General features: G+C 47.2%; 2 protein-coding genes across 17 annotated transcripts in view; both read left to right on the forward strand.

Moving 5' to 3' along the window:
* Positions 1 to 14813, forward strand: part of RC3H1 (ring finger and CCCH-type domains 1) — a 59969-nt gene extending 45156 nt beyond the window's left edge. For 5 of the 13 annotated variants that reach the window (XM_021404037.1, XM_021404040.1, XM_021404035.1 and 2 more), the window contains exons 15-20: positions 1157 to 1367; positions 1791 to 1881; positions 2013 to 2148; positions 4186 to 4356; positions 4964 to 5079; positions 6216 to 14813. In XM_021404037.1, coding sequence (XP_021259712.1) covers positions 1157 to 1367; positions 1791 to 1881; positions 2013 to 2148; positions 4186 to 4356; positions 4964 to 5079; positions 6216 to 6369 — 879 coding nt within the window. In that variant the 3' untranslated portion in view covers positions 6370 to 14813. The remainder of the gene's footprint in view (positions 1 to 1156; positions 1368 to 1790; positions 1882 to 2012; positions 2149 to 4185; positions 4357 to 4963; positions 5080 to 6215) is intronic. The other 8 variants (XM_021404039.1, XM_021404045.1, XM_021404042.1 and 5 more) reach the window with 5 other exon arrangements.
* Positions 15101 to 23025, forward strand: SERPINC1 (serpin family C member 1). Of its 4 annotated transcripts, none has more exons than XM_021404066.1 (7): positions 15101 to 19285; positions 19360 to 19738; positions 20791 to 21006; positions 21306 to 21443; positions 21533 to 21926; positions 22221 to 22285; positions 22514 to 23025. In XM_021404066.1, exons 1-7 carry the CDS (start codon positions 19197 to 19199, stop codon positions 22685 to 22687), a joined length of 1455 nt encoding a protein of 484 aa, XP_021259741.1. In that variant the 5' UTR covers positions 15101 to 19196; the 3' UTR covers positions 22688 to 23025. The 4 variants fall into 4 exon arrangements, with proteins under 4 accessions (XP_021259741.1, XP_021259742.1, XP_021259740.1 ...); XM_021404067.1 differs by having other exon boundaries at positions 15101 to 17223; XM_021404065.1 differs by having other exon boundaries at positions 15101 to 16932; positions 17047 to 19738.

Raw genomic sequence — 24125 nt, forward strand, 5'->3', positions numbered from 1 at the left:
TTTGCTCTGCGTATTCAGTCCTTCACTAAAGCTGTGACTGTCTGGATGTGATCTTACTTCATGCAGCTGTGTTTTTCCTAGATCACTTCTGCAAAAAGAAAGGGGCAGAGCTACTGGGGGGTCACTACTGGGAGACTTGAATGTAGAAAAAAAACCTGATTCTGAAGTAACACTTCTGTTCTATTTCTTCCTAGCATTTAAGCATCACTCGTTATCAAGAAATATGGTGGTAGCCCATGGAAGTAGAAATGAGTGCAGATCTGGAAGGGAAACATCTGTGTTGTCTGAGGGGCTATTTTAGAGATGCTGAGAATACATAATGCTGGGTTTCATGCATGTAGCATTGTGACTTTTGCTACTTTATCTCCTCACCGCTCAGTAAAAAGAAGTAAATGAGAATTGGTGCTGTCATCTAACAGACCTGAGATGAAGATACCAGTTTTTTTTTAGAATTGTGACGCCGAGTGCTTCTTTCAGCACGTTAAATTTTTTTAGTTTTCAGCTCAGCTGTGATTTCTACTTTCACTCCTTTATTCCTGTTTAGCTCTGTTACCTTGTCAGTTTCCAGCAATCCCCTCCTCACTGAAAGCTTGCAGTTTTAATTTTGGGCCATACTGAAGTTATTTTAAAATTTTGACTTCTGTCTGGTCATCTGTGGTCCGTGAGAGTGTTGAATGAGTTAGGAGCCTGAGACAGAAACCTGGATGTTCCAAACAGTACTGCTGCTTAAAGAAAAATCTGACTATGGAGAGATGTATTAGATATGTCCAAGTAAGTGTTTTACTGGCCAATTGGAGTTCTGAGTCATCTGCAGGCTGTTAGATGATAAAGGCCTTAACCTCCTTGATTTTGTTCTCGGGTTCTTTACTGCTTGTTCCATTAAACCTTCTCTGTCTTCCTTTGGCTGCTGCTCTCTAGGTTTGCTCACAATCATGCAACTGTTTCACATTGGTGGTAGTAGTGAGCATCTTAAGGTAGACTGTTGAAGAGATGTGAATCCCAAACAGTGGAGATATAAACTGCGGAGCGGGAAGACTATTTGACGGATGAAGGAAACAGAGAATAGAAGAGAGCCTTACTGTAGTGGTACCAGCTTGTTTTAAAAGGAGTGTGGTTTCGTTCTCTTCTAAGTTCTTCTTTCCCATCTCTTGTCTAGAACGTGGATAGTAAAGCCATGCGTGACCAACGATTAGACATGCAGAGGAGAGCAGCAGAGGCTGGTGATGATGACCTCATTCCGTTTGGAGACCGACCAACTGTGTCGAGATTTGGGGCTATCTCTCGTACTTCCAAAGCGATGTACCAGAATTCGGGTCCCATTCAGGCCATGGCGGTGCAGGGAGCTTCCACCAAATCAATCATTTCAGGTATGCGTGCACTCTGGGATTTTGATGGTTGTCGCTGTTTTCTTCAGTGCTGCAGTATAGTACAAGCTAAAGACAGCCTCTGTGAACTTGCTTCTTGCCTCAGAAATGCAGTTAAGGTGTGTGTTATGGCACTAAAGTAACTATTAGAGCTGTAGGAGGCTGAGAAACCCAGAGAAAAGGGCTGCTGCTGCTTCCTGTTCCCAGGGCAGATTTGTTCACACACAGCATGTGTGTTGGTAACTTGTTGACGCTGATACAGGAAAATATCTTTCTTCTGCTGGTCCCTCTGAAAAAAGGTTTCTTTTAAATGTATTGCAGTAGAATCTGGAAATCAACTGCTTTCTCAGGTGTGAGTTAGCTGAACTACTTAAGTGACAATTTTGTAGGATTGCAACATGATTTGTTTTCCCTGTTTGCTGGCAGACTACAGTCCTTATGGAACTCATGGTGGCTGGGGAGGCTCTCCATATTCTCCCCATCAGAATATACCTTCTCAGGGACGTTTCAATGACAGGTAGGAACATGTTACGTTTTTTCTTTTGCCTTTTATCTAAGATCTTCCTTTTTATCTCTTTCTTTCTGTACCAGCTTAATTAATTTTGTTTTGAAATCTCCTTACTTCTCATTGTTTTTCTGATCCCGAAGGGAGAGACTGTCCATGTCAGATGTGGCTGGTCATGGAAAACAGTTGCCCTCAGCTGAGCGAGAGCAGCAGCTGCGCATGGAGCTGCAGCAAGTGGACCATCAGATTAGCCAGCAGACACAAATGAGAGGACTAGAGGTTGGTACCAACATTTGTAAGGGTGATGAGAAGTGGTAGGGAGAGAGATGAAGCTAGCAGAGCTGTTTTTCTTATGTTGATGATCCTTCTCTCTGTAATACTCAGTATCAGTATTTAATTCTCTGATGACAGACATCAGGGCTGTGGTAGAAGTGTAAACTTCTCTGCTTAGCAGCAGAAACTTCCCTGCACTTCACATTAAGCAAATCAGCGCTCAGTACTTGAATCTGCACTGTGTGCTCATTCATGTTTGCTTTCATTATCTCTCTCACTCCCCCTCTCTGTTCACCTGTTCGCTCAGAGGCAAACTTCTTTTTTTGAAGTGGGTGTTTGTTCCTCTTGGCTTCACTGGCACTGAGAATGTCTGATTTTATGTCCAGACAGCTGTGTGACCTTCATCTGTTTCATGTTTGGCTTTGTGTTGTACTTGTTTCTTCCTAAATAGCACAAGCCACAAAAGTTTAAAAAAAACCAAACCAAAGCAAAACTATTAAGTACAGTTAGCTGGACAAATGAATATTTTTGTCTCCTTTTAGAAGAAATATTGTCACTTGCAACATAATGAAAAATGGGAATCTGCATTTGTAAAGGAATTATCAAGGCATAATGAAGCAGTGGATGTAGCAAATCTTTTGACTTTGTTTTCTTAATGCATTGTGGGGAAAAACCAGCAAATGTTCTCTGTCTTCAGAAAACACCAGAAAACTATTGTAGGTTCCTCAGCAAGCACTCATATCGGTGTATTCGCAGGAGGAATTGCTAGAAGTAGGGGGTAGCAGCTTCTGCTGAAGCTATGGTTATGTGAGAATTTGTGTTAAGTCAAATTATTGCTGATTTGTCATAATAGCTGACAAATTTGAAGTGGCAAGTTACGAGTAGCGTGCATTCCTTAGTTACTGGAAGCGGAACTTGTGTTCTTGTGCTCTTGGTTGGGAACAAGAGAAGAAGAGATTGTTTAAAATTTTGCATGTCTACTTTTGCCATAATGGAAGAGTATTGGAAAGTTTCGAAAACGTTGAGCGGCCTGCCTCTCCTCCTCATTAGTACTGTAATTGGGTCAATGTTAAATCCTACACAGTTGAGTTTGAACTTTGATTTTACCATAATTTGGATTTGTTGGAACTCACGGGTTATTGTGAGAAACAACAGCCTTCAGGTTGAAAGTATTTGAAATACGGGAAGCTTTGTAATTTGCCTGTTACCAGGTTGTCACAGTCACTGAAATCCAAGTCTGAGTGTAAATAAACAGACTATCCTGCTTTTTTTGTCCAATTCATGAGCACTTCTACTTGTAGACCAGCCGTATGCTTGGCTGTGCAGAGTAGTAGACGGTGCAGTTCTGTGTTTAAATGCAGAGCACAAACTCATGGAACTCATTCCCAGATGTTACCAGATTTTTGGAGTGGCTGACGTGGTTACTGCTTTTACATGGCTGCTGGTAACCTGTGACTGCAGTCTTCTGACCCTGTTTGTTCCTGTGCTTCTTTATCTGGGTTGGTAGACAATGATATGGTCTAGAGGGAGGTGTCCCTGCCTATAGCAGGGGGTTGGAACTAGATGATCCTAAAGGTCCCTTCCAACCCAAACCATTCTATGATTCTGTGGAAGCATTTAAGACATATTATGACATTATCTTGTGGATATACTGATCTCTAACATAGAGCTTTGATAAATTCTACTACTATAAAACAAAGCAGCAGGTTTATCTATCTGCTCTTACCTTTTACTCAGCAGGTAGCTCACAAAAGAGTTTTCGCTTACCTTACTTTCAGGAAGGGAGAGGTATGCAGGGAAAATCCATGCAAATTTATTGCAGTAAAAGGTATTTAAGACTTTAAAAATGAGAGAGCATATCTGTATGCAAAAGAGGTGTTTGAAGTTGCTCTGAAGTTATTTCAGATGGGACCTTGTTAAGCATGGAGTGAGAAGGCCTTGGTTGTACTAATAAGCAATACTCCAGAGTTATGGCCTAGTGCCCTTTTTGTGCTTGGTGTGCCATGTGCTCAGTTGTGTATGTGCTTGGCTTTATGCATTTAGGCTGTTAGTAACAGGCTGCTGTTGCAGAGGGAGGCGACTACCCTGGCAGGCCAACCACAGCCCCCACCCCCACCTCCCAAGTGGCCTGGGATGATCTCAAGTGAACAGCTGAGCTTGGAGCTACACCAGGTGGAAAGGGAAATTGGGAAGAGAACCCGGGAGCTGAGCATGGTGAGTGCTGTGGGGGTGGGAGGCAGAGAGGTGGAGTGGAGGGCTGTGTAGCTGGCTGCAGCCCTCTCACCCCAACAAAATGGCTCTCTGCTGGCTGCCGACAGCTGGAGTCACCCATCTCCCTCTTCACCTCTTGATTCTTCAAAACCTCCAGAGAAGTTTCGTGGTTCTTTGTGAAGAATTTGAATTTGAGCCACTTGAAAATACTCTGCTTTTCTTTTGTTCCCGTTTGAAAATAAGCGTGGCACTGAATTTGTTGAAAATACGAATTGTCTCCAAGGTCACTGTGCCACGAGTTGTGTAAATTGCTTTAATGCAGAAAACATCTGCAGGTGTAGGCTAGTGTTCAGTGGTCTGTGTGCTGTGACAGTCTATGGTCTTTGCTTGTTGTTACAAGGATTATCCCTTCCTTTCAGGAAATACTGCATCCTGAGATGATGAGAGTATCTTACCAAGTCTCTTCTCTTGTCTCATGGCTTTTGTGGGCTACACTGTATAACTCCAGTTCACAGGCTTTCACCAGCAGCCCCAAAGAACAAGTCTCAAGTTCTTTTAACACAGTGTTAAAGAGTTTTTTTTTCTTCTGTCCCTTTTTTTTTTTTTAAAGGAAAGCCAGTCTTCACTGGATATAAAAAACAAACTGGGCACCACTAAACAGACAGAAAATGGACAGTTAGAACCACAAAGCAAGGTTCCAGCTGAGGACCTCGCACTAGCATTCAGGTAACGTGAGTCTACAAGCTTTCTTTGCACAGTAAGAGAATGACTTCATTGGGGTCACACGGTTTTATAACTAAATACCCCTTGTTTCATGTTGTCTCTGATGTGGAAGCAACTGCTAGGAAAAGATTGTACAAGTCAAGTTTTTGTAGTGCAAGTGTGAATTAAGGGCTGTTACCGCTGATGGGTAGCTAGCTGTACGTTAGTTAACACAACAGAAAAACTGCTGTATTTTTCAGACCAGAAGTCCATCTAGTCAGTATTGGGTGATGAATAGGGGGGAGTAGGAGATACACAGCGAGCATAGAAGAAATCTTTATCTGCTGTTTGAGTTTCAAAGAAATGTTCCAAATGTCAGAGGGAAGTTATTCATTCCATCCCGATAAAGTTGGTAATGTGAATGTTGTCTAGGAAGGCATGTGGCTTTGAAACCAAGGTCACTTTTATTAGAAGGCAGTCATTTTTTTTCCATGTAGATTCTAGGATTAGTCTGATACTCAGTTGAAACAAGTTGTTGGCTGGCAATGCCGGGAAGTCAGCAGTGACTGTTTTCATTGGCTACAAGCCTCTGCAGATATTCAGACCTTTTCAGAAAGGCTCAAATGCTGCAGGTGTTTTGTTAAGTCAAGGCTACATAACTGCATGTGAGCAATTTGGAATCTGCATATTTATTCCAAAAGTGCATTTATTCAGAAAATACATCCCTTCCAGTAGTTTATGAAGTCCGTGCTTCTTATAACCACTCTTAGCTCTAATTTGCACCATTAGACTGAGACCTCTGAAGGGGAAACTATTTCAGTTACAATTTCAATTCAAAACCCTGATAAGTAGTGAATTTGAAACAACTTCCATAGGTCCATGCATGTTAAATATTCTAGAATGAATGTGTGCATCGTACAGAACGAATCTTTTGTTTGTTTTCATGTAGTCTTATGTCTTCTTTTTTTAATGAGATCTGAAGCATAGCAGACAACCTGTTTGTTGTACGGGGCTTGCGTTTACACATTTACCCGTGTTCAGAACTGTTTATTGAGGTGCTACAGCAACAAGTATTGAAATCCTTCCACTTAATTACTGAGCTTGGAAAGTTTATTTTACTCCTCTTCATCTCGTCCCCTTTCTCCTCGCGACTTTTTCAGCAGCGATGTTCCAAACGGATCAGCCTTGACACAAGAAAACATCAGCCTCCTGTCAAACAAGGCAGCATCTCTCAGCCTGTCAGAGGACCCAGAGGGAGGAGGAGACAGCCAAGACTCCCAGAGGATGGGAGTTACGCCCACATCTGCTCCATGAAGTGAGGCCAGCGTACCCCAGAGCTCCTTTTGCTGGGGTGCTGGTAGCTTCCATCGCGTTTTTTTCCAGGAGTGATTGGAGAAACCCAGGAGCAACAGCTGTAGCAGAGCAGCAGGTCCAGAGGCAATGTGCACAGACGCAAATACTAGAAGCAAATCCTGCACATAGTTCACATTAACGCATTTTTTAATTAAAAAAAAAAAAATGAAAATTAGCAGTATCTGCAAGAGATTCAAATTAAATTTGTTTTTGTTCTGTGAATGAACTTTATTTTAATAACTTCGGACGCCTTGGGTCCCAGGGCTTAAAAAAAAAAAAAGATATTATATATATACTCTGTTTGATTAATTGTATGATCTTAATGAAGTAGGTTTTTTCTTTTTTTTTTGGTATTATTACATACCCAGTGCGTAATTCCTTATCACTTTAATTTCTCGACAAATAAAACAACCCGGCCACTTCCTTTGTATGATTTAAAGGTGAACAAGGAGTGAGGGCTGTAGAGTAGCTCTGAATTGCAGTGTCAGAAGATGTGCAGCAAATTTAATTCTTGGAATTCATTTCTCCCCTTGTGAGCAGGAACTGACCCCTGGCTTGTGCGAGACTTATTCTTGTTTAAGTAGTTTTAAGTATAAACGTGACAAAATCTTTTCAGTGCAACAGGTGCAGACCAAAGTGTAAGCCCCTGCACAGCGCGTGTGATGGAAACGAGAACGAACGATATGTCCAACATTCATTATTTTTATTTGAAGATTGCTGCCCGTTTGGTTTTTTTTTTTGGTGGAGTTCAGCAGAATGCAGACAGGCATCCCACAGCATGGGTATGTCTGAAGCTGTTTAGCTGAGGCTTGCGGTAGACAGGCTTAACTAACCAGAGAAGGTTGTGCAGCATTAGTGAGGCAAGGTCTCTAGAAACAGCATGCAGGGAGAACATAAGGCAGTGCAGTTGCTGGAAGGATGCTAACTGCAGATGAACTGCTGAACTGTATTTGGTCAGCCCGTGTTAGTTTCTTTGCTTGGTTTGTTCTCCCCACTCTCGTTACCCTTTTAAAACGGGCTTGCCCAAAGCGCCTACGGTGAGCTTAACACAGAGAGGCTCACTGACCTCTCTGCTTTCTGAAACAGGTCTTTTGTGTGCACCTCCCTCTCAGCAACTTTTGCCTTTGTTGCTTCTTCCTTGTTATCTTCTTATTAAACATACAGTGGTTTCCTCTGTGACCTGATTACTTTTTCTCTGCTCAGCAGCACATCGGTTATTTGGTTGTGGTGCCGTTCTGAGTGCCCTTCGCTGACAGAGACCGTCATCTTTGGGTTGTGCACGCTGGCGATGGTAGTCTCTCAAAAACAAAGGAGAATTGTTTTTTTCTCTTTTAAAGTTCCCATTGTTTCGGGTCTGTGTGTCACAGACCTCAGGATCCATTTGTGGTTTGTCTGTCACTGCTGCACTGAATCCTTCCCAGCTGCCTGTTGCGTAGGAGAAAAGCTGCATCAAAAATTCCACTCAAGGTGCAGCATTGATCCTGGCCGTTGCAGTGAAAAGTAAATTTGGCTTGAGAGACCTAATGTGCTGCTACTTCTAGTAGATGCATTGGAAGCATGAATTGGAGAAAGCATAAGCCTTTTTAGATCTGTTTTCTTTAAAGTTAAAGAAACAAGAGACTTGTTCTTGCTGCACATTTTTTGACTTTATCAGCATGCACTGGGGTGAGACCCCGTATGCGAAGAACTCTATGGAGATTGCTTTTTGAAGTGCTGCTCCCTCTGCACCTTCTTGGCCTGTTCTCATTTTTTTTCTTTCTGGGTTAGACTACTAAATCAGAAAGCACTGGTTATGTAATAAATTACTGCATTGCTTTGGTTGGGTAAAGCAAGAGTTAATAATTTCCTTGTTTGTTTGTTTGTTTTTTTTCCTTAACCTCAACTCCTGCTGAGGTCATAGCAACCTTGGGCGAAGCTTTGCATTCATCATACTGTTAAATAAAACAAAATATGGGGGGTGGGAGGGGATACAGTCCCACTATTGCCTACCAGTAGGAGAGTCCAAACAGAAGACTCTTTTGAGTAGCAATTATTTAATTTGCCCAGTCAAGGCACCGCGTTTGTATACTATTTCACATTGAATTTGATTATGCCCTACAGACCTGGCTGGTCAAGGATTTGATACACATATTGGCTTGGGATTCGAGCTTTCTTTTTTATTTAAATAAAAATTTATATATAAATATATATATACATATATACATAGTTATATCTGTATATATATTGGGTATGTTTTAAGAATTTTTTCGCATGAGCGCAGCTGTTGTGATCAGATATCTGGGAGGCAGAAGCACTGAGTGAAAGTAAAGGCATTTTTCAGCACACACCCATGTTCTCCATATCTTCCTGCATATTTATTTTGCTCTTCGTTGAGCTTTAGCCTCTTAACTGCTAGGAGTACTTTTAAGGCACGCTTTTATTTTTTCTTTTAAACTTCTGGCAAAGAACCATCTTGGCACTAGAACTTCGCCAGCCCCCATCCATCCGCATCTCCTCCTTAAAGCCTAGCAGCACAGCCGTTCCCTTGGCGCAGGGCAGAGCTAGGCCAGTGCAGTTTAGAGCCTGCTAGGTCTGTTCTTCCCTTCTCTGCTCTGGGCACGGCGAAGAGCAACATGTTCCCTGGCAGTGGAGTTCCCTGTGCAGCCAGCTGACACGGGCACCGCGCCGTGTCCTCCCATCTCTGAGCGCAGAGCTCCACCGTCAGGTCAGCCTGCTCTTCCTTGGTTTTAATTAGTTTACTTCTTCCTGCTGTGTCTTTATCAACACGGGGAGCTCATTTTAGTTGAGATAATTAGTGCAATATTCTCATCTAGGTGGACAAGCCCAGAATGCATCTTTGGTTTACTGCAATAATTTTTTTAATGTGAACTGAATTTTCAAAAACGGTTATGATCTGTTTGAAACTACAGATTCAACACTAGTAAGAAAATCTGGAGGAGCAGAGAACTTTGTTTTACCTCTTATTGCTTGTGCCAGGTAGTTGCCTTTCCGCGTTCGGAATTGCTCTTTTTTTTCTCTTTGCTTTTGCTCCTTGGAGGTATTCTGTTAGCAGTAAATCTTTCAGATCGCCTCTACTGGCCTAAATATGGTGAATGCTTCCAGAACATGTGGATTAGAGGGAGACTTTACTGTTGTTACTCCTCCTGTGTCCAGCTCTCCGTGCTGTACTTTGTGCATAGTGTCCTTGTTGTGATCAATGTGTCCAGGTGAATGGCCTCTTTGCCCAGCATTATAGTTTGGCTTGTTAAATAGCTTGTTTAATATCTACCAGCAATATTGATTTCTGTTATTTCTTCCCCCCCCCCCCCTTTTGCCCTTTCCTTGTTTCTCTGGAAGAGCTTAGCTGATGAAACAGTCAAACAGCAATGTATAGTGCATGCTTTTAATTCCTTCTGAAAGCTGCACCTAAAATGTTCGCTCTTTAGGAACAAACATGCTAGTAGCACGGGGAGAGCAGGTAGCTGTACATAGAGTGGAAGCACTGAGAGTTACAGCTTGTAACCAGAGAGTGACAATTCCTGGAGTGACTGTATTTCTGTACCCCATCGTGGTTATACAGGAATACTGTCCGCTTCCATAAAGCTGGTCTCGTCTGTAACACAGTTTACTCCTACTAAAGCAAGAAGAAACTGTACTACAATGGTGTTAAAAGCACCATTTCATAGCTAGGTTGGATTTTCTCCTGCAGTAGACACCTTTGAACAGTTGTTGATACCTGGGTTTCAGTCCCAGCATGGACAATTCCCCCCGAGAATGGGAAGCTTCAAGTAGTAGGTTAAACTTCATATGTCAGACAGTGATTCAGCCAGTGTAGAAGTGATGCTGGTTTATTCTGTTGCATCGTCTTCCTTCTTCCCCAGTAAACATCACTGCGTCCTCTCCTATGACCTAGTCCTCTATACAGGAGAAATCTACGCTTCTTTCTGCCCCTTTCGTGTGTTGTTATATCCTGTGCCATTTTAGAATAGCACTTTTTTTTCTTTATATCAGAGCACCTTTCAAAACTTGGAGCACTGTTGCCCGCCCCCCCCTTTTTTTTTTCCTCTATTTCTTTTCTGTCTAGTTTCCTTTGAGCCTTATTCTCTGCCTTTTGTCCAGACCGTCCTTTCTTTCCTTCTTGGCTTGCCCATTCACCCTCCCTGATTGTGTAACAGTGACAGCTTGCTGCCTCAAAACAGAGCATTCAAATGAATTCGCTTAGCCAATAACTTCTGTGAAGTTGCCTTTTCTAATGGTGTTATTACTCAGTGATGCACAAATGTGATATTGCCCCTACTGGTAGGCAAACGAGGGATCTGTATAAACATGGTAAACTGCTGTTTTTCTTTAAAGGAGAGCCAAAGACTTGTGCTTTACACTTTTTTTTTTTTTTCCTGGTGTAGCCATTTGATTGTCAAATCTTTGTAGGGTTTTGTGAGTTGACTGTATTATCCTAATAGAACTTTTAAAATCTTAACAATTGTCAAGCCTTATCCGTGCATTGTATTGTGGAAAATCATTCCGTGTAGTCATACAATTTGCGATGTACTGAGATGTATCTGGGGTATTCTGACATGTTTTGTCTCTCATGCGCTCTCCCAGCTGCTCGAGGGGCTCATTTAGAGAGGGAGAAGGAACAGAAATTTTGTATAATTGAAGAAGCCTTGTCTTAGTTTAAATTGACTTGAATACTGATTTCAATTCTCTTTATTTGCAGTAAAAGATAAATCCGTGCTGCAGATGTGACTATTGAGCCCTTTGGAACTGAAAAGATGTGTCAAACTAGCATTAAATTAGATGTGTAAGAAGCAAACCCATACATCTACGTTGTCTCATGACAAGAGTGAGGCAAATTCCTTTCAGAAAGGACTAGGAAGGAGGCTTTTGGCTGACAATAGAAAAAAATCGCTTGCGTTTCCCTTCCTTGATCTAACTTAAATTCTTGCAGACTGTTACTCAGGTTTTTAGGTTCAGAGAGAAACCTGTGAGGAGCGTAACTCCTCACTGCCATTTCCATTCATAATCTGGACTAGAAGGAAGCAGGCTACAGGATGGTTCCCTGAAGGACCGCAGTATGAACTAGCCATTTCACACCTACACGTATGGTCCAGCAAATTCAGAGCTGGTAGTCAGGAGGCTCAGCAGCAGGAGTGCTACCTTATCTTCTCTGGTCTGAAATGGGAAACAAAACCCGTATCAGCAGTGTGCAAGTTCTGTGGATGTCCACGTGCGTATCAAGTATTTGTAGTCTTAGAATAGCTAGAAGGAGCACAGAGCAAGGCTGCCTGTTTTTATGATTTCACCATCACATTCAGATTTGGTCATCGGTCATTTTTACAAAGCATCACTTCCTACTCTGAGCTAAAAAAAAAAATCAACACCGGGTGTCAGCAGCTTAACCATTTGTGTGACAACAGATCAATTTCCCTGGATGAGAACAGGAAGCAACGTTCTTGAGTTGTCTAAAAAGGAGTTTAGACAGGAATTGGAAAGACCATCTGCCTCGCTTGCATAAATATAAAGTCTGAGTTTGAGGAAAGCACCTTTTAGGTGCCACCTTGGTGCTAGAAGTTGGATGGCTGTTGCTTGCAGTACGCGAGCACGCAGTCTATGTAGCTTAGATTGATCTCTTTCCCAGATCAAATATAGCTTGGGATGTCAAACACTTCATTGGGGATTCTCTTTTCCGCACTCACCTGTTATCAAGTGCATTAATTCCTAATGCAGGGAGGAAGAAAGAGGCTGAGGAACAAATCAGCTCAAGTTCTGTAAGTAAGCAATTTGGGGGAATGTTATCCCAGCCAAGTCCCCGTTCCTAGTTAATAAATGGTTTTTATTCTTGCGTAGGAAGAAGAAAGTAACAGCTCAGTGTTGTCACAGTCTGCAAGGCACTTCTTGTGATGCAGGTAGGGCCTTGATTAGCAGGGAAAGGAGAACAAACTTAATCCTGATTTTATTTTCTGAATTGCAAGAGCAATATCGTGGTGGAAACCGAACGCTATTATAAGTTAAGAGGGTGCAGTTTTTTCTGAAAATTCCTAATAAAAAGAGCATATGGGAATTTGGATTTTTCTGCATCCTCTTCTTTCTACATCAGGAACATCCCAGTCATTGGAAGCATAAAATCTGTGACCATAGTAGTCAAAATTGGATGTCTTGTAGCTTAGTAACATCAATAATTAACCGTTTTTCCCAGTCGATCTTTGCAATTCCGGTGAGTTTGTGTATGATTTTCGTGCAGATTGCCAAGTGTTCAGCATTTGGGGAAGTTCAGGTGCCTGGCTGCATCCAGCACACACTTTGCATGTTTTCCTACTCCAGAAAACAGCTGGGAGTTCTAGGAAAACACACTATCAGCTTCAGTTTAAGAAAACACAGTCTTGAGGAAAAACAGAAGTAACAGGTGGTGCAGTGTCTCTGAAAAAAAAAAACCAACACATTAGAGATGATGGGATTACGTATGAAATGTGAATGGGAGAAAATATATGCGTAAGGACAAAAAAAAATCTTGTGGAGTATTTGATGTTGAAGAAATTATTTGCTTCTTTGTAACGTGAAATGGATTTCTTGATAGTTCTGTGGCAGACAGTACTCACAAGTCTTTGGCATCCAAACCAGATTGTGTACTGGATGAATCCCACAACTGGACGTGTGCACTGACCTCTTTATTTCCAGCTTTTTAAAATGGAACTCGGTAGCAGCACTTTATAAGTGTATAAAGCAACAGAGAGTGGAAACCCTGTTTGCATCACAGCTGCTACACAGTTTACAATTGGCCCCTTCCATCCGCAGCCCCTTCTGCAGGAAGCTGCTGTAACATGGGCAAATCTAGCACACCCAATGTCTTGGTTTTTCTAATTTTGAGGAGTTCCCGTTACCCCTTTGGCCTTTGCTTGCTGTGTGAGCAGCCTCTGTGCTAAGAGGAGCTTTCCTTGAAGTCAGCTTAGCAACTGTGCTGTAGCTTGATTATTTTCCCCGTTTTCTATACCCAGTAGCATAGTGTCAAGAGCTCTTTCCCCATTGTATTTGTTGCTATGGGGAGGAAGAGGTGAGGCAAAGCATGCTGAGAAGAGGGAGGAAGAGTTACGGGATGGTCAGTGCGACAGCTCCCCCTCCCTCTTGGAAATACCTGCTTCCAGTTGTGGGATTTCTCTTTAGATGACTTTTTTCTCTTGTTTTTGTAAGCCTAGGTTTTTTTTTTGATCTTGTTAGTTCTGTACCAGTCTCCCCGAGACATACTGCAGTCATTATCACCTTTTTGGGTGGAGTTTATTTTTTTGGTTTGTTTGGTTTTTTAAATAACTTTTTAACATTGGTGCATATATGCTTGGGATAGAGCTCATGTAATTTTCCAATCGTATTGATTGTATGTGATTGTGCCCTGCAGAGGTATATTTAACAAAAAATAAAAAGGATAGTCTAGGTAATAAAGGAGACCATGAGATTTGTTGAGTCAGGTTATGAGCTATTTCTTGAATTTATTTAGGATTTTGGGTAAGTGAAATCCCTTGTCTGCTGTTCTCATAAGTCAACGCTAAACAAGGCGTCATTATCCCCGTTTGTTGAGCTGCTTCTTTTCTTGCTTTTCTCCTCCCTCTGTTTTTCTTCCTTTCCTGCTTCGCTTTCCCATAAAAAAAAAAATAATAATAATAATTCTTAAGCCTTATGTGGATGGCTGACTGTTGGAGTGATTTTGTGAATATGTATTGTGTGTAACTATCAGAACGCTTTCAGTAGGAGTAGAGATGCAGTAGAGCATACGAGAAGAATTCCATCAAGTGAGTTCTTTGCAAGTTCAGGGGAAGCTGGAAGCCTTGTGCGCACACTGAGCCTGTAAGGCACTGCAGTACCTCTCCTTGAAACGTTAGGTGCTTTCCTCCTTTTGGGAAAAACGGGATGACAAAAGGAGTAGAAAATGGTCCTTGGATCTGACTCTGTCCTTACTCCTGCAATAGAATTCTTAAAGTGGGAAGAGCAGCCTGCTAGGCATTGTGCTGCAGTAGGATGGAGCGGGCTGAAGGAAGCCAAAGGCAAGGAGGGTCCAGAGGTCTGAGAGTCAGTGTTTGTCTCCCTTTTTCTTCCTTCAGCTACGGAGCCGACAGCATCACTTGTATTAATTAAAGAGCAAGGAAGTGGAGACCTATTGTGTGTGCATGATGGTGATATAGAAAAAGCCATATGTTGAAATGCTGTTTCCTTTCCTCTCTTCACTTTGCTTTTCTCCCTGTTCAAGCTGGCTCGGCCTCACCTTGCTTCCACATAGTGTCTGAGAGTCCTTGGTGTTGCAGATCCAACTAAACACTTTCACTGGTGGAAAGGTGGTGATTCACTACTTGGTCTGTAAATAGATGGAAGTGTCTACAAGGTCTTATCTGCTTTTCTGTCAGCATTTATATTAAATGATAAATTAATGGAGAACACTGAAATATCTCTCATTTTCTGTCTCGGATGAATGTGCCTTCCTCTGGACTCTGGGTGCGATGTCCTGACTGTGTATGGGTTGAGACAAGGCGTTGGTTTTCCTTAGGGTTGGGGCACAAGAGATGCTGAGCGGCAGAGAAGTGGCTGCTCCTGTGGACAGCCCACAGAACAAGAAAGGATGTTCAAAATAACGTGTTTTGCTAATTGATTGGAGGCCCAGCACGCAGTGAGCACCAAATCCTGTCCTCACTGCCTTTAAGGCTGTCACACAGCTGGCCTCTCTCACTGGGTCACTTGAGACATTCGGTTCCTGGAAAGGGAGTTGTATTTGGCGAGCGATCACGTGGAAAATGGGTGTTTCTGCTGGCGATGGTTTCCCATTTTCCCCACTGGTCTGAGGGCTCCAGGGGGTGCTCAGATACACTTAGAACCAACCTGAACTTCTGTCAAGAGGTTGGCTTCTGAAAAGAGATGTGAATTGCTGCAGAGTCTGATTGAAGGAGCTGAATGGGGAGCTTTGGGGAAACTTGGAATTTTTGTCTGTAGGTCCAAATAGATGGCAGCTGATGGAAAAGCTTCTCACCTTTGGGTTTGGATAAAAGGATAGCAGAGAGTTACAAAGCCAAGCCCAGAGCATGCCATTTCTTGCTCCCTCCTTGCTCCGTGGGTGTCTTCTTCCCTGTACACTGCCTTAAAACTGAGCACCTAAGGCACAAACCCAAATCAAATTTGAGTTCCTGCTCTCTCTCTATTTGTTTAATGGTTGTTTCATTCCGGCTTCTCCAAAAAAGAGGTGACTTAGAGGGTCACACGGGCACATTCAGAAGGAATGCTTTCTCCCTGCTGATCTCAACTGCTCTGGGCTCATTGCTGTGGAAAGCAGAGCCCGTACTCCCACAGCACTGTGGGCACTTAGCAAATGCAGCAGCACCCTGATGGCCCTGGCTGGGCCTTGCCGCGGTGTTTGTGACCTTCCCTACCAGCGGGCACCAGCTCTGCTTTTCAAGTGCTGTGCCTGTGGGAGAGGCTGGAAGTGGGGCATGGTGCTCCGGTGCTTTGGCGAAGGAGGGCTTGGAGCAGCTGGTACCAGCTCGGCGTGCGTGGGACCCATCTGCTGCTTCGGGTCCGTAACAGCTTTGAGAAAACACCAGTCCCTCCTGTAGGCAGCCGGTGATTTGTACTCAGGCATTCGTTGCTTAGAGGTGCCTCCTCAGGGATTGCTCTGCCCAGGCATTAGTGCTGGGTTGTTGGTTTGAGCTGGACTTGCGGTAGATTGCCACTTACCTACTGCGCTCCAAAAACAGGTATTTATCAGCCCCCCTGTAGGTATGGCTTGGGCAGCTGACGGATCCCTTCAGCCCTACGCTGAATGTGGGAATAAATACTTAGAGGAAACCCCCAGCTTGCCTTGCATTCTGCAATTAGCCTCGCCGTTAACAGGGCCACCATCCTAAGGGAGGTGTTCCCATGCTCTGTTTTAGGCCTTCTGCCTCTGTTTGCAGTGAGCGTGCAGCTGCAGTGCTGGTGGGAGTTCATTCCCACCGCCTGAGCTGTGTGGGATGCGCAGAACACAGTGGCTGGCTGCTCCCGTTTCACGTGGCATCGAGCTGCCCCTCAGCACTGGATGAAGAGCCCGTGCTTGGATGCAGCACGCTGCTGTGCTGGGAGCAGAGAACAGCTGATTCCTCCTGAAGGCTCCGGGGCTGTGTCTCATGGCAGTTACCCCAGCACTGCTCGCCTCCTGTGGCTCTCGCTGCCTTGCACTGCTGGGTGCTGCTCGGAGGGCACTGTGTGGCTCTGTGCTCCCTTTGGACAAAGACAGCCCTGCTATGGGATGGCTGAGAGCAAGAACGATGCGTGCAAGACTGACATGTTGGGCACGGCCTGTTTTCAAGTGGCACTTGCAGCCCTGGGCTGTACCCAGCCTTGCTTCACGGGCTCCCCTCTGCAGCCTGGTGCTACGAGTGCCACTCCTGTGAGCTGCATTCTGCTCAGCAACGAGGTACCAGTGTGAGATTCACAAACACCGCAGAGACTCGGGATTTATTGACCTCTCGAAAGCTTTTTCGTGAGCAGTTAATTTTTTTGCTGGCAAGAAAGGAAGGCACCTGGCGTTCGTACGGGGTAGGTGGTCAAACTTTCCCTTGTCAGATTGAACTTTAAAACCTCTTTCAAGCCAAACATTGCTGCTTTTTTTTTTTTTTTTTTTTTTCCTGCTCTTTGTTTAACCTTCTGCAGCGGTCATCAGCCTTTGGCCCCAGCATCCTGCCCCCATCCCGCCCCGCTGCTGGAGCACAGGAGCCCAGTGTGGAGCTGCTCGGGGCTGCTCTGGGTGTGTGGGTCTCGAGCAGTGCCTGCCCTCCTGGGGATCTGCATTTACATCCAGAACACGGGAGGCTGGAGGCACCAGGCTGGGTAAGAGAAACCACTCCCGCTGCTGCTTCGTTTTTAACTGAATCCACAGCTCCATTGCCTTTCGAAGCAATTCAGGCTGCTACCAGACTGCTGCTGCTCTGGATGGCTTCTGCTGGGGGCATGGGGAGCTTGGAGCAGGCTGTCCATCCCAGCTCCCGTGAAGGAGCAATTTGTGCACAGCTCACTGACGGGCTGTGCTGTGCTTCATCTTATTTGTGGCACTGCTTCGTGCTAAGGCAAGCGCTTTGTAGGCTGGGTTGTCCTGGGTGAGCATCAACCCCTGGCCTGGCTGCGTAGGAGCGGTGCTGGTCTGCACTGGACTGGCTTGGGGGGGGAGGGGTAGGGAAGGTTTTTCTGCCAATCTCTAATCATGTTGAGCTGCTGGGCTCAGGGAGTGCTGCAGGACGCACGGCAGGTAGCAGGGCTGAGTGCAGCGGGGTGTTTGTTGCAGGATGAACACGAAGCTGTGGGAGCACACGGGCTGTGCTGGCTGCAGCCTGGCTGTGGGGTTGGGGGTCTCCACGTTTGCACGGAGCCCTCTGGTTTTTGGCCGAATCAGCAGCTTGTTCCTTGGTTTTCTGCGCTTCTCACGGGGGTGACTGAAGCAGGACGGCCGAGCCCTTCCCCCTTTGTGTGCTCTTCCGTGCCAGTAACCCTTCCTAGGCAGCCATTTGCTGTAATGCTTTTGGGCTCCCTCCAGCTGATGCATGGGGTGTGGGCAGTGGGAAAGGGAGGCCTGAGGAGCTGCGGGGGGAGCAGGGCAGCTCCCAGCCAGCAGCACGGCGTGCGGCCCCGCGGGTCTCCTGTTCCCCTCCTGCTGTGTGCATGCACTGGGTATGCTGGGGGCTGGGTTGGCCCAAGGGGCTGACAAATCAGATTGAAGGGGCTAAGAGTGTAAAATCCCTCAAAACGAATGGAATCTAAAGCCAGGACGGGCTGTGGGATGCTCAGCCCCAACCGCAGGGCATCACAGTGCAGCAGCCTGGCCCCTTTCAGGCTTGGTCTTCTGTGGTGCTGCAGCTGCTCCGTGCATCTGTCCTACACCTTCCTGCAGCAATCTGTTTGCTTTTACCACTCGGAGTGGCCGCGTTCTGAGCAAGAAGATCTTGTTGTGCGTGTCCTCTTGCAGGGCTCGGTGCTGCACTAACAGCGTGCGCTAGAGAGGGCCCCCAGGGCTCGGTACAGCCCCAGTGCCAAGTGAGGTAATTTCTGCTTTCATGGAGGAGCTGGAGCCCAGATGAAGTCATTGCACAAGAGCCCGGGCAGGGGGTTGTGAAAGAGCCCGGAGCTCCCTGCGTCGCCCTGCTGGGTGCTGGCAGCACCAGTGATCATTGAAAGGAACCTTTAATGTCCCCACTGATGGGTCAGCACAAGGTGACTGCAGCGGTGGGCGCGTGGGGTCTCTCCCCCTCCCTGCCCCCGGAGGAGCTGTGGGGTCATGTGAGCAAACCCACTGGGAGTCGTGCAGAGGGAATCTCGAGGCTGCAGTGCACAGCCCCACGTGCTGCTTATCGGCCCGAGGGTGGCTGGTAACATGCTGCCGGGATGTGCGTCCGCTGCTTGAGCTTCCTGCGTCAGCAGTGAGAATGGCACAAAGCTGAGGTGGGCCTGAAAGCACAGCTGGAAATGGAAAGGGCAGAAGAGCTCAAGGGAAGGAAGGAAACAGAGCTGGAGAAGGAGGATCCCCCAGGAAAAGGAGAAGGAAACCGTCCAGAGCACTGTGGGGGTGCTCCTCTGCTGAGCTTGGGGCACGGAGCGCTTCCCCAGGAGGGAGCGGGGCAGGATCTCTACAAAGCAAAAATGTGACTGCAGTGCAGAGCAGACTTTGGCGGCTTCCCCGCGGGGAGATCAGAGCTTTGGTCCACGTGTTTTTGCACCAGCCTGTCAAGGCTGCTTAAAAAAAAGGCACCCGTGGCTCTAGGAAAGCACTGTTTTCATTGTGCTGTTTCTAGGAGCAGGGTGTGCTCAGAGGTATGCTGCCCTGCTGGGGCTGTCCCAGTCCATCCCACTGCTGCACTACAGGAGGGCGATGGGAGAGGGCTGTGGGCGTCCTGATGCCCCGGTGCTGGCTGGGCTGGGGGCACTGGGGGCTCCGTGGGCAGGCAGGCACACGCTCAACTCTCTCTCTGCTTTCAGGAGAATGCGTCTCTTTGTGGTGTGTCTCTTTGGCCTCTGGGGCCTGGCTGCCCCTAAACGCTATGCCGTGGAAGACATTTGCACAGCGAAGCCCCGCGACATCCCAGTGAACCCCATCTGCATCTACCGCAACCCCGAGAAGAAGCCCCAGGAGGGAGAGGGGCTGGAGCCGGGGAAGGGCAGGATCCCAGAGTTCACAAACCCCCGCGTCTGGGAGCTGTCCAGGGCCAACTCGCGCTTCGCCGTTGTCTTCTACAAGCACCTGGCCGACTCCAAGGACAACGAGAAGAACATCTTCATGTCGCCCCTCAGCATTTCCACAGCCTTCGCCATGACCAAGCTCGGGGCGTGCGGTGACACGCTGCAGCAGCTCATGGAGGTTGGTGGTGGTGGTGTTTCCTCAGCCCTCCTCGTAGCTGCCACCGGGGCCCAAAAGGCTGCAGAGGCAGCGGTGCCAGCAGCTGCTGGGGGCTGCCTGGTCAGGGCAGCTGGCACCGGAGGGGATGCTTTTATTTAAACAGCCCCTGGGTGGGACACGTGATGCTGCTTGGGTCTCAGCTCGTTCAGGTCCCAGCTCTGTAAGGGGCCACCAAAACCTTGAACCCTGTGGGCAGCCCCTGCCGTGGGACAGGAACCCTTCTCTCCCTGGGCTGTGCTCTTAACACTCCCCTTTTCCCTACAGAAGGGCTGGTAACATCCCCTTTTGCCTCATAGGAAGTGGTGCCATAGATCACGAGCAATGTGCTATGGGATTTTCTGTGCCTGAAGCCCTGAGGTTGGATAGGAGCTGACAAATTGGAGCTGTCCTTCCAGCTGATGGCTAGGAACAGATTAGAAAAAAATCACTGTGCTGCTGAAATCTACCCTCAAAGCGATTGCCACATACTCGAAAATAGATAACGAGTACCAGAATTACTCAACAGACCATGAGAATTACTCCTGAGAAGGAGCAGCCTTTGGCATTCTCACAGGATTAGAGCAAACCCTGCAAGTCCTCCCGTGGCCTGCGCTGACCCAAGAGCTGCATCTGGTCCCATCAGCGCCATGCCCACCTGGTGCAGGGCTCTCTCCGGGGAGAGGCAGGGTGCTGTCTGTTCAGGGGAGGGTCAGGTTGGGTATCAGGAGAAGGTTCTGCACCAGTCGGTGGTCAGCACTGGAACAGCCTCCAAGCACTGGGAACAGCCCCGAGCTGCCAGAGTTCATGGAGCCTCTGGACAATGCTCTCAGACATAGGGTCTGAGGTTTGGGTGGTCCTATGTGGAGCCAGGAGTTGGACTCCACGATCCTTATGGATCCCTTCTAATTCGGGATAGTCTACGATTCTGAGGCCGTGCTTTAGGGGATGAGCAGAGGGCAAGGGCTACATCACCGCTTGCTGTGGGAGCACAGGAGCTTGCTGATGGATTCCTTCTTGCTGTTTGGCCCCTCCAGGTCTTCCAGTTTGACACTATTTCAGAAAAGACGTCTGACCAGGTCCACTTCTTCTTTGCCAAGCTCAACTGCCGTCTTTACAAGAAAGCCAACAAGTCGTCGGAGCTGATATCAGCCAACCGTCTCTTCGGAGAGAAATCTTTGGTCTTCAATGAGACTTACCAGAACATCAGTGAAATAGTTTATGGAGCCAAACTCTGGCCGTTGAACTTCAAAGTGAGTTTGAACTGCTTGAGATTCCTGGTTTGCTTGTTTTTTTTCCTCCCTGTCCTGCTTCTGCTGTATTCCCATCCCCTGCTGCAGGGAGTGCCACGCTCAGCACAGGGAACATTGGTGAGGACAGATGGGAGCATGGGACGCAGCTCCTCCTGCCCCAGCTCCGTAACCGCAGTCACTTCCTGGCTTCTCCTTTCTAAACACTGCGGCACTGTGCGATGCCCTCCCTCAGGAGGTGGGCGCTGAACAAAGAGGTGTTTATAACCCTTAACTTAAGCTATTTTGGTCTCGTCCTTCAGGAGAAGCCAGAGCTTTCCAGGCAGATCATAAACGAGTGGGTAGCCAATAAGACGGAGAGGCGCATTACGGAAGTGATCCCAGAAAAAGGTATCGATGAGCTCACTGTCTTGATCCTGGTCAACACCATCTATTTTAAGGTACGGCTAACAAAGCTGGAGAGCAGCCAGTTTCCCGGGGGTGGCGACGTTGCTCATGTTTGCTTTTGTCCTCATCATCTCCCTGTCAGGGGCACTGGAAGTCGCAGTTCCCAGCTCGAAACACGAGACTGGATTCATTTCACAAAGCCAACGGTGAGATCTGCAATGTCCCCACCATGTACCAGGAGTCCAGGTTCCGCCACGCGTCCATCCAGGAGGACAAAGTCCAGGTGCTGGAGCTGCCTTATAAAGGGGACGACATCACCATGGTGCTGGTCCTGCCCAAAGCCGGCAAGCCGCTGCTGGAGGTGGAGCGGGACCTGACGTCAGACAAGCTGCAGGACTGGATCGACTCCATGACGGAGGTCTCCCTTACCGTCTCCCTCCCCCGCTTCCGCATCGAGGACAGCTTCAGCGTGAAGGAGAAGCTGAGAAAAATGGGGCTGGAAGATCTCTTCAGTCCAGAAAACGCCAGGCTGCCAGGTGAGGGGTGGGGCTGGGGGTAACGGACCCGTGAGGAAGAGAACACGGAGCACATTTAAGGGATGCTGTGCCACTGGGGGACTCAGTACTCAGCCCTCACCGAGGGCATGCAGCCCTGCTCAGCACTGAGGGCGTAGGAGTTGAGCAATCCACTGCAGTTGGTGGAGGATATCCTTGTTTTGGGGCAGATTCTGGGTTTGAATGCTGTCCGTGAAGGAAGGGACTGTTCTGCATCTTGAGCTGCTGTCTCAAAATGTAGTTTTGACTTCCTTGTTTTGTTATTCTGCGTTTCAGGTATAGTTGCAGAGGGCCGTACGGACCTGTATGTATCCGAGGCTTTCCACAAAGCCTTCCTTGAGGTAAGCTTCGTTCTGTCCCAGGATGTGTTTTGGCTCTTTGTTTTTTAAAAGCGTGAAGCGTAAAAGGAAAAATGTAAAAGACTGTGGCTCTAACACAGGTCGACTCCACAAGGAGACGCTGAAGCACAGTGCCTCCTCGTGCTTCAAATTGGTGGGGAAGGAGGGAGAGCCCTCTGAACGCTGCATCACGCCTGTTGTTTTAATTCTTTCTTCTCTTCTGGTTGGTAGGTGAACGAAGAAGGCAGTGAGGCATCAGCAGCGACAGCTGTCGTTATCTCTGGCCGTTCCTTCCCCATGAACAGAATTGTTTTTGAGGCCAACAGGCCCTTCTTGCTCTTCATCCGGGAAGCCGCCCTCAACACCATTATATTCATGGGCAGAATATCTGACCCTTGCTCCTAAAGGCCGGCAGGGCCTCACCTCTCCCCTCTCTGCCCTGGGAAAGGGGCGATAGGGCACTGCCACTCAGCCCAGGTTGTGCTGGGGCAGCTGTGTTACTGTTTGGTGCAGGCTGCAGGGAGGGGCCATCCTTCTCCTGCTCCAGCCCTCATTCAAAGGAAGCTGATATATATATATTTTTTCCTAGCACTGGTATTCTCATGGCAGCCAGACCCGAGTCCAGCATCGCTGGCATTCTTGTATCCAACCCCTCCTCCCTCTCAGGCGTCAAACTGTAACTCTGATCCCCCAGTACGTTAAAACCTATAGTTCTGTGTGGAATAAACTCATCTCTGAATGGACACTTTTCACTAAGTCACTTCCTAGGCTTAACCTTCCCTTTCTCAAGGAATATGCCCTTACCCGTGCTCCTCAGTCACAGGAGCAGCAGCAGCCAAGCAGCCAGTGCTGGGCCAGGGCCATCTTCTGCAGCGAACAGCTGGTGGCTGGAGGAGCTGCCAAGCACCGGAGCTCTGCTTCCAGCAGCCCTGCTGTGCCTGCCGTGCCCGAGTGCTGATCTAGTGAAAGCCTCGCCACGTAGCCGAGGCTGTTCGGTCTGTTCTTCTGAGTAGTGAGCTTTAAACGAGCTCTGTCCTCTGCGAAATCCGCATTTACGGCCGGAGTTCAAAATAACAAAGGCGGTGAAAACGCAGCCCGCTCCTGATGTTGGCGCACGTTCCAGAAGAGCTGAGTGCAGGTGGCTGCTGACTCCCCAGCGCGGGGCAGTCCCCGGGTGCCGTTTGCTCTGGATTTGGTAGGGCATCTGCGTGGCCTTTCTGGTAGCTGGACTGTGGATGTCGAAGACGATGAGAAAGGAAGCGGCTGGCAGCTGGGAAAGCCCTGCTGCTGCTGCAGGAACTGGGCAAGCTCACCCCATCACAGTCACCTACAGTATGCAGGTGCCTGGCCCGGCCGGGAGGACACAGCAATAGCCAGGAACAGTCGGCAACGAGAGACAGGCACGGAGCTGAGTATTAAACCATTTAATTCTCAAACCACTCACATGCATAATGTTCTTTTACACCGTGTTAAAAGAAAGAAGAAAAAAAAAATGCGCTTTGTTTTTGATACAAACAGAAGTTCAAGTATACATTGCTAGGATTTTCCAAGATTCCTACCCAAGTCGCTAGATTTTTTTTTTCATTCACATTGTTCTTTAAAGCTGTCCGACGAGAGCGCTTTTTTGCTGAACTGCTGAAATGCAATAATTGTACAACCCCTCCGCCCCGGTGTTGTGCCCCTGCCCCGGCTCTGCTGCTCACATTGCCACTGTTGCCCGTCCCTCGGGGCGCAGAGCATGGAGGAGCAGCATGGGGACGGCTGGTGTGGGATGGCTGAGAGCAGGCCGCTAGCCACGGCTCACAGCAGGACCACGCCGCAACCTACAGCAGACTAAGTGTGA

This window comes from Numida meleagris, chromosome 7, assembly GCF_002078875.1.
Source record: "Numida meleagris isolate 19003 breed g44 Domestic line chromosome 7, NumMel1.0, whole genome shotgun sequence".
NCBI lineage: Eukaryota > Metazoa > Chordata > Aves > Galliformes > Numididae > Numida > Numida meleagris.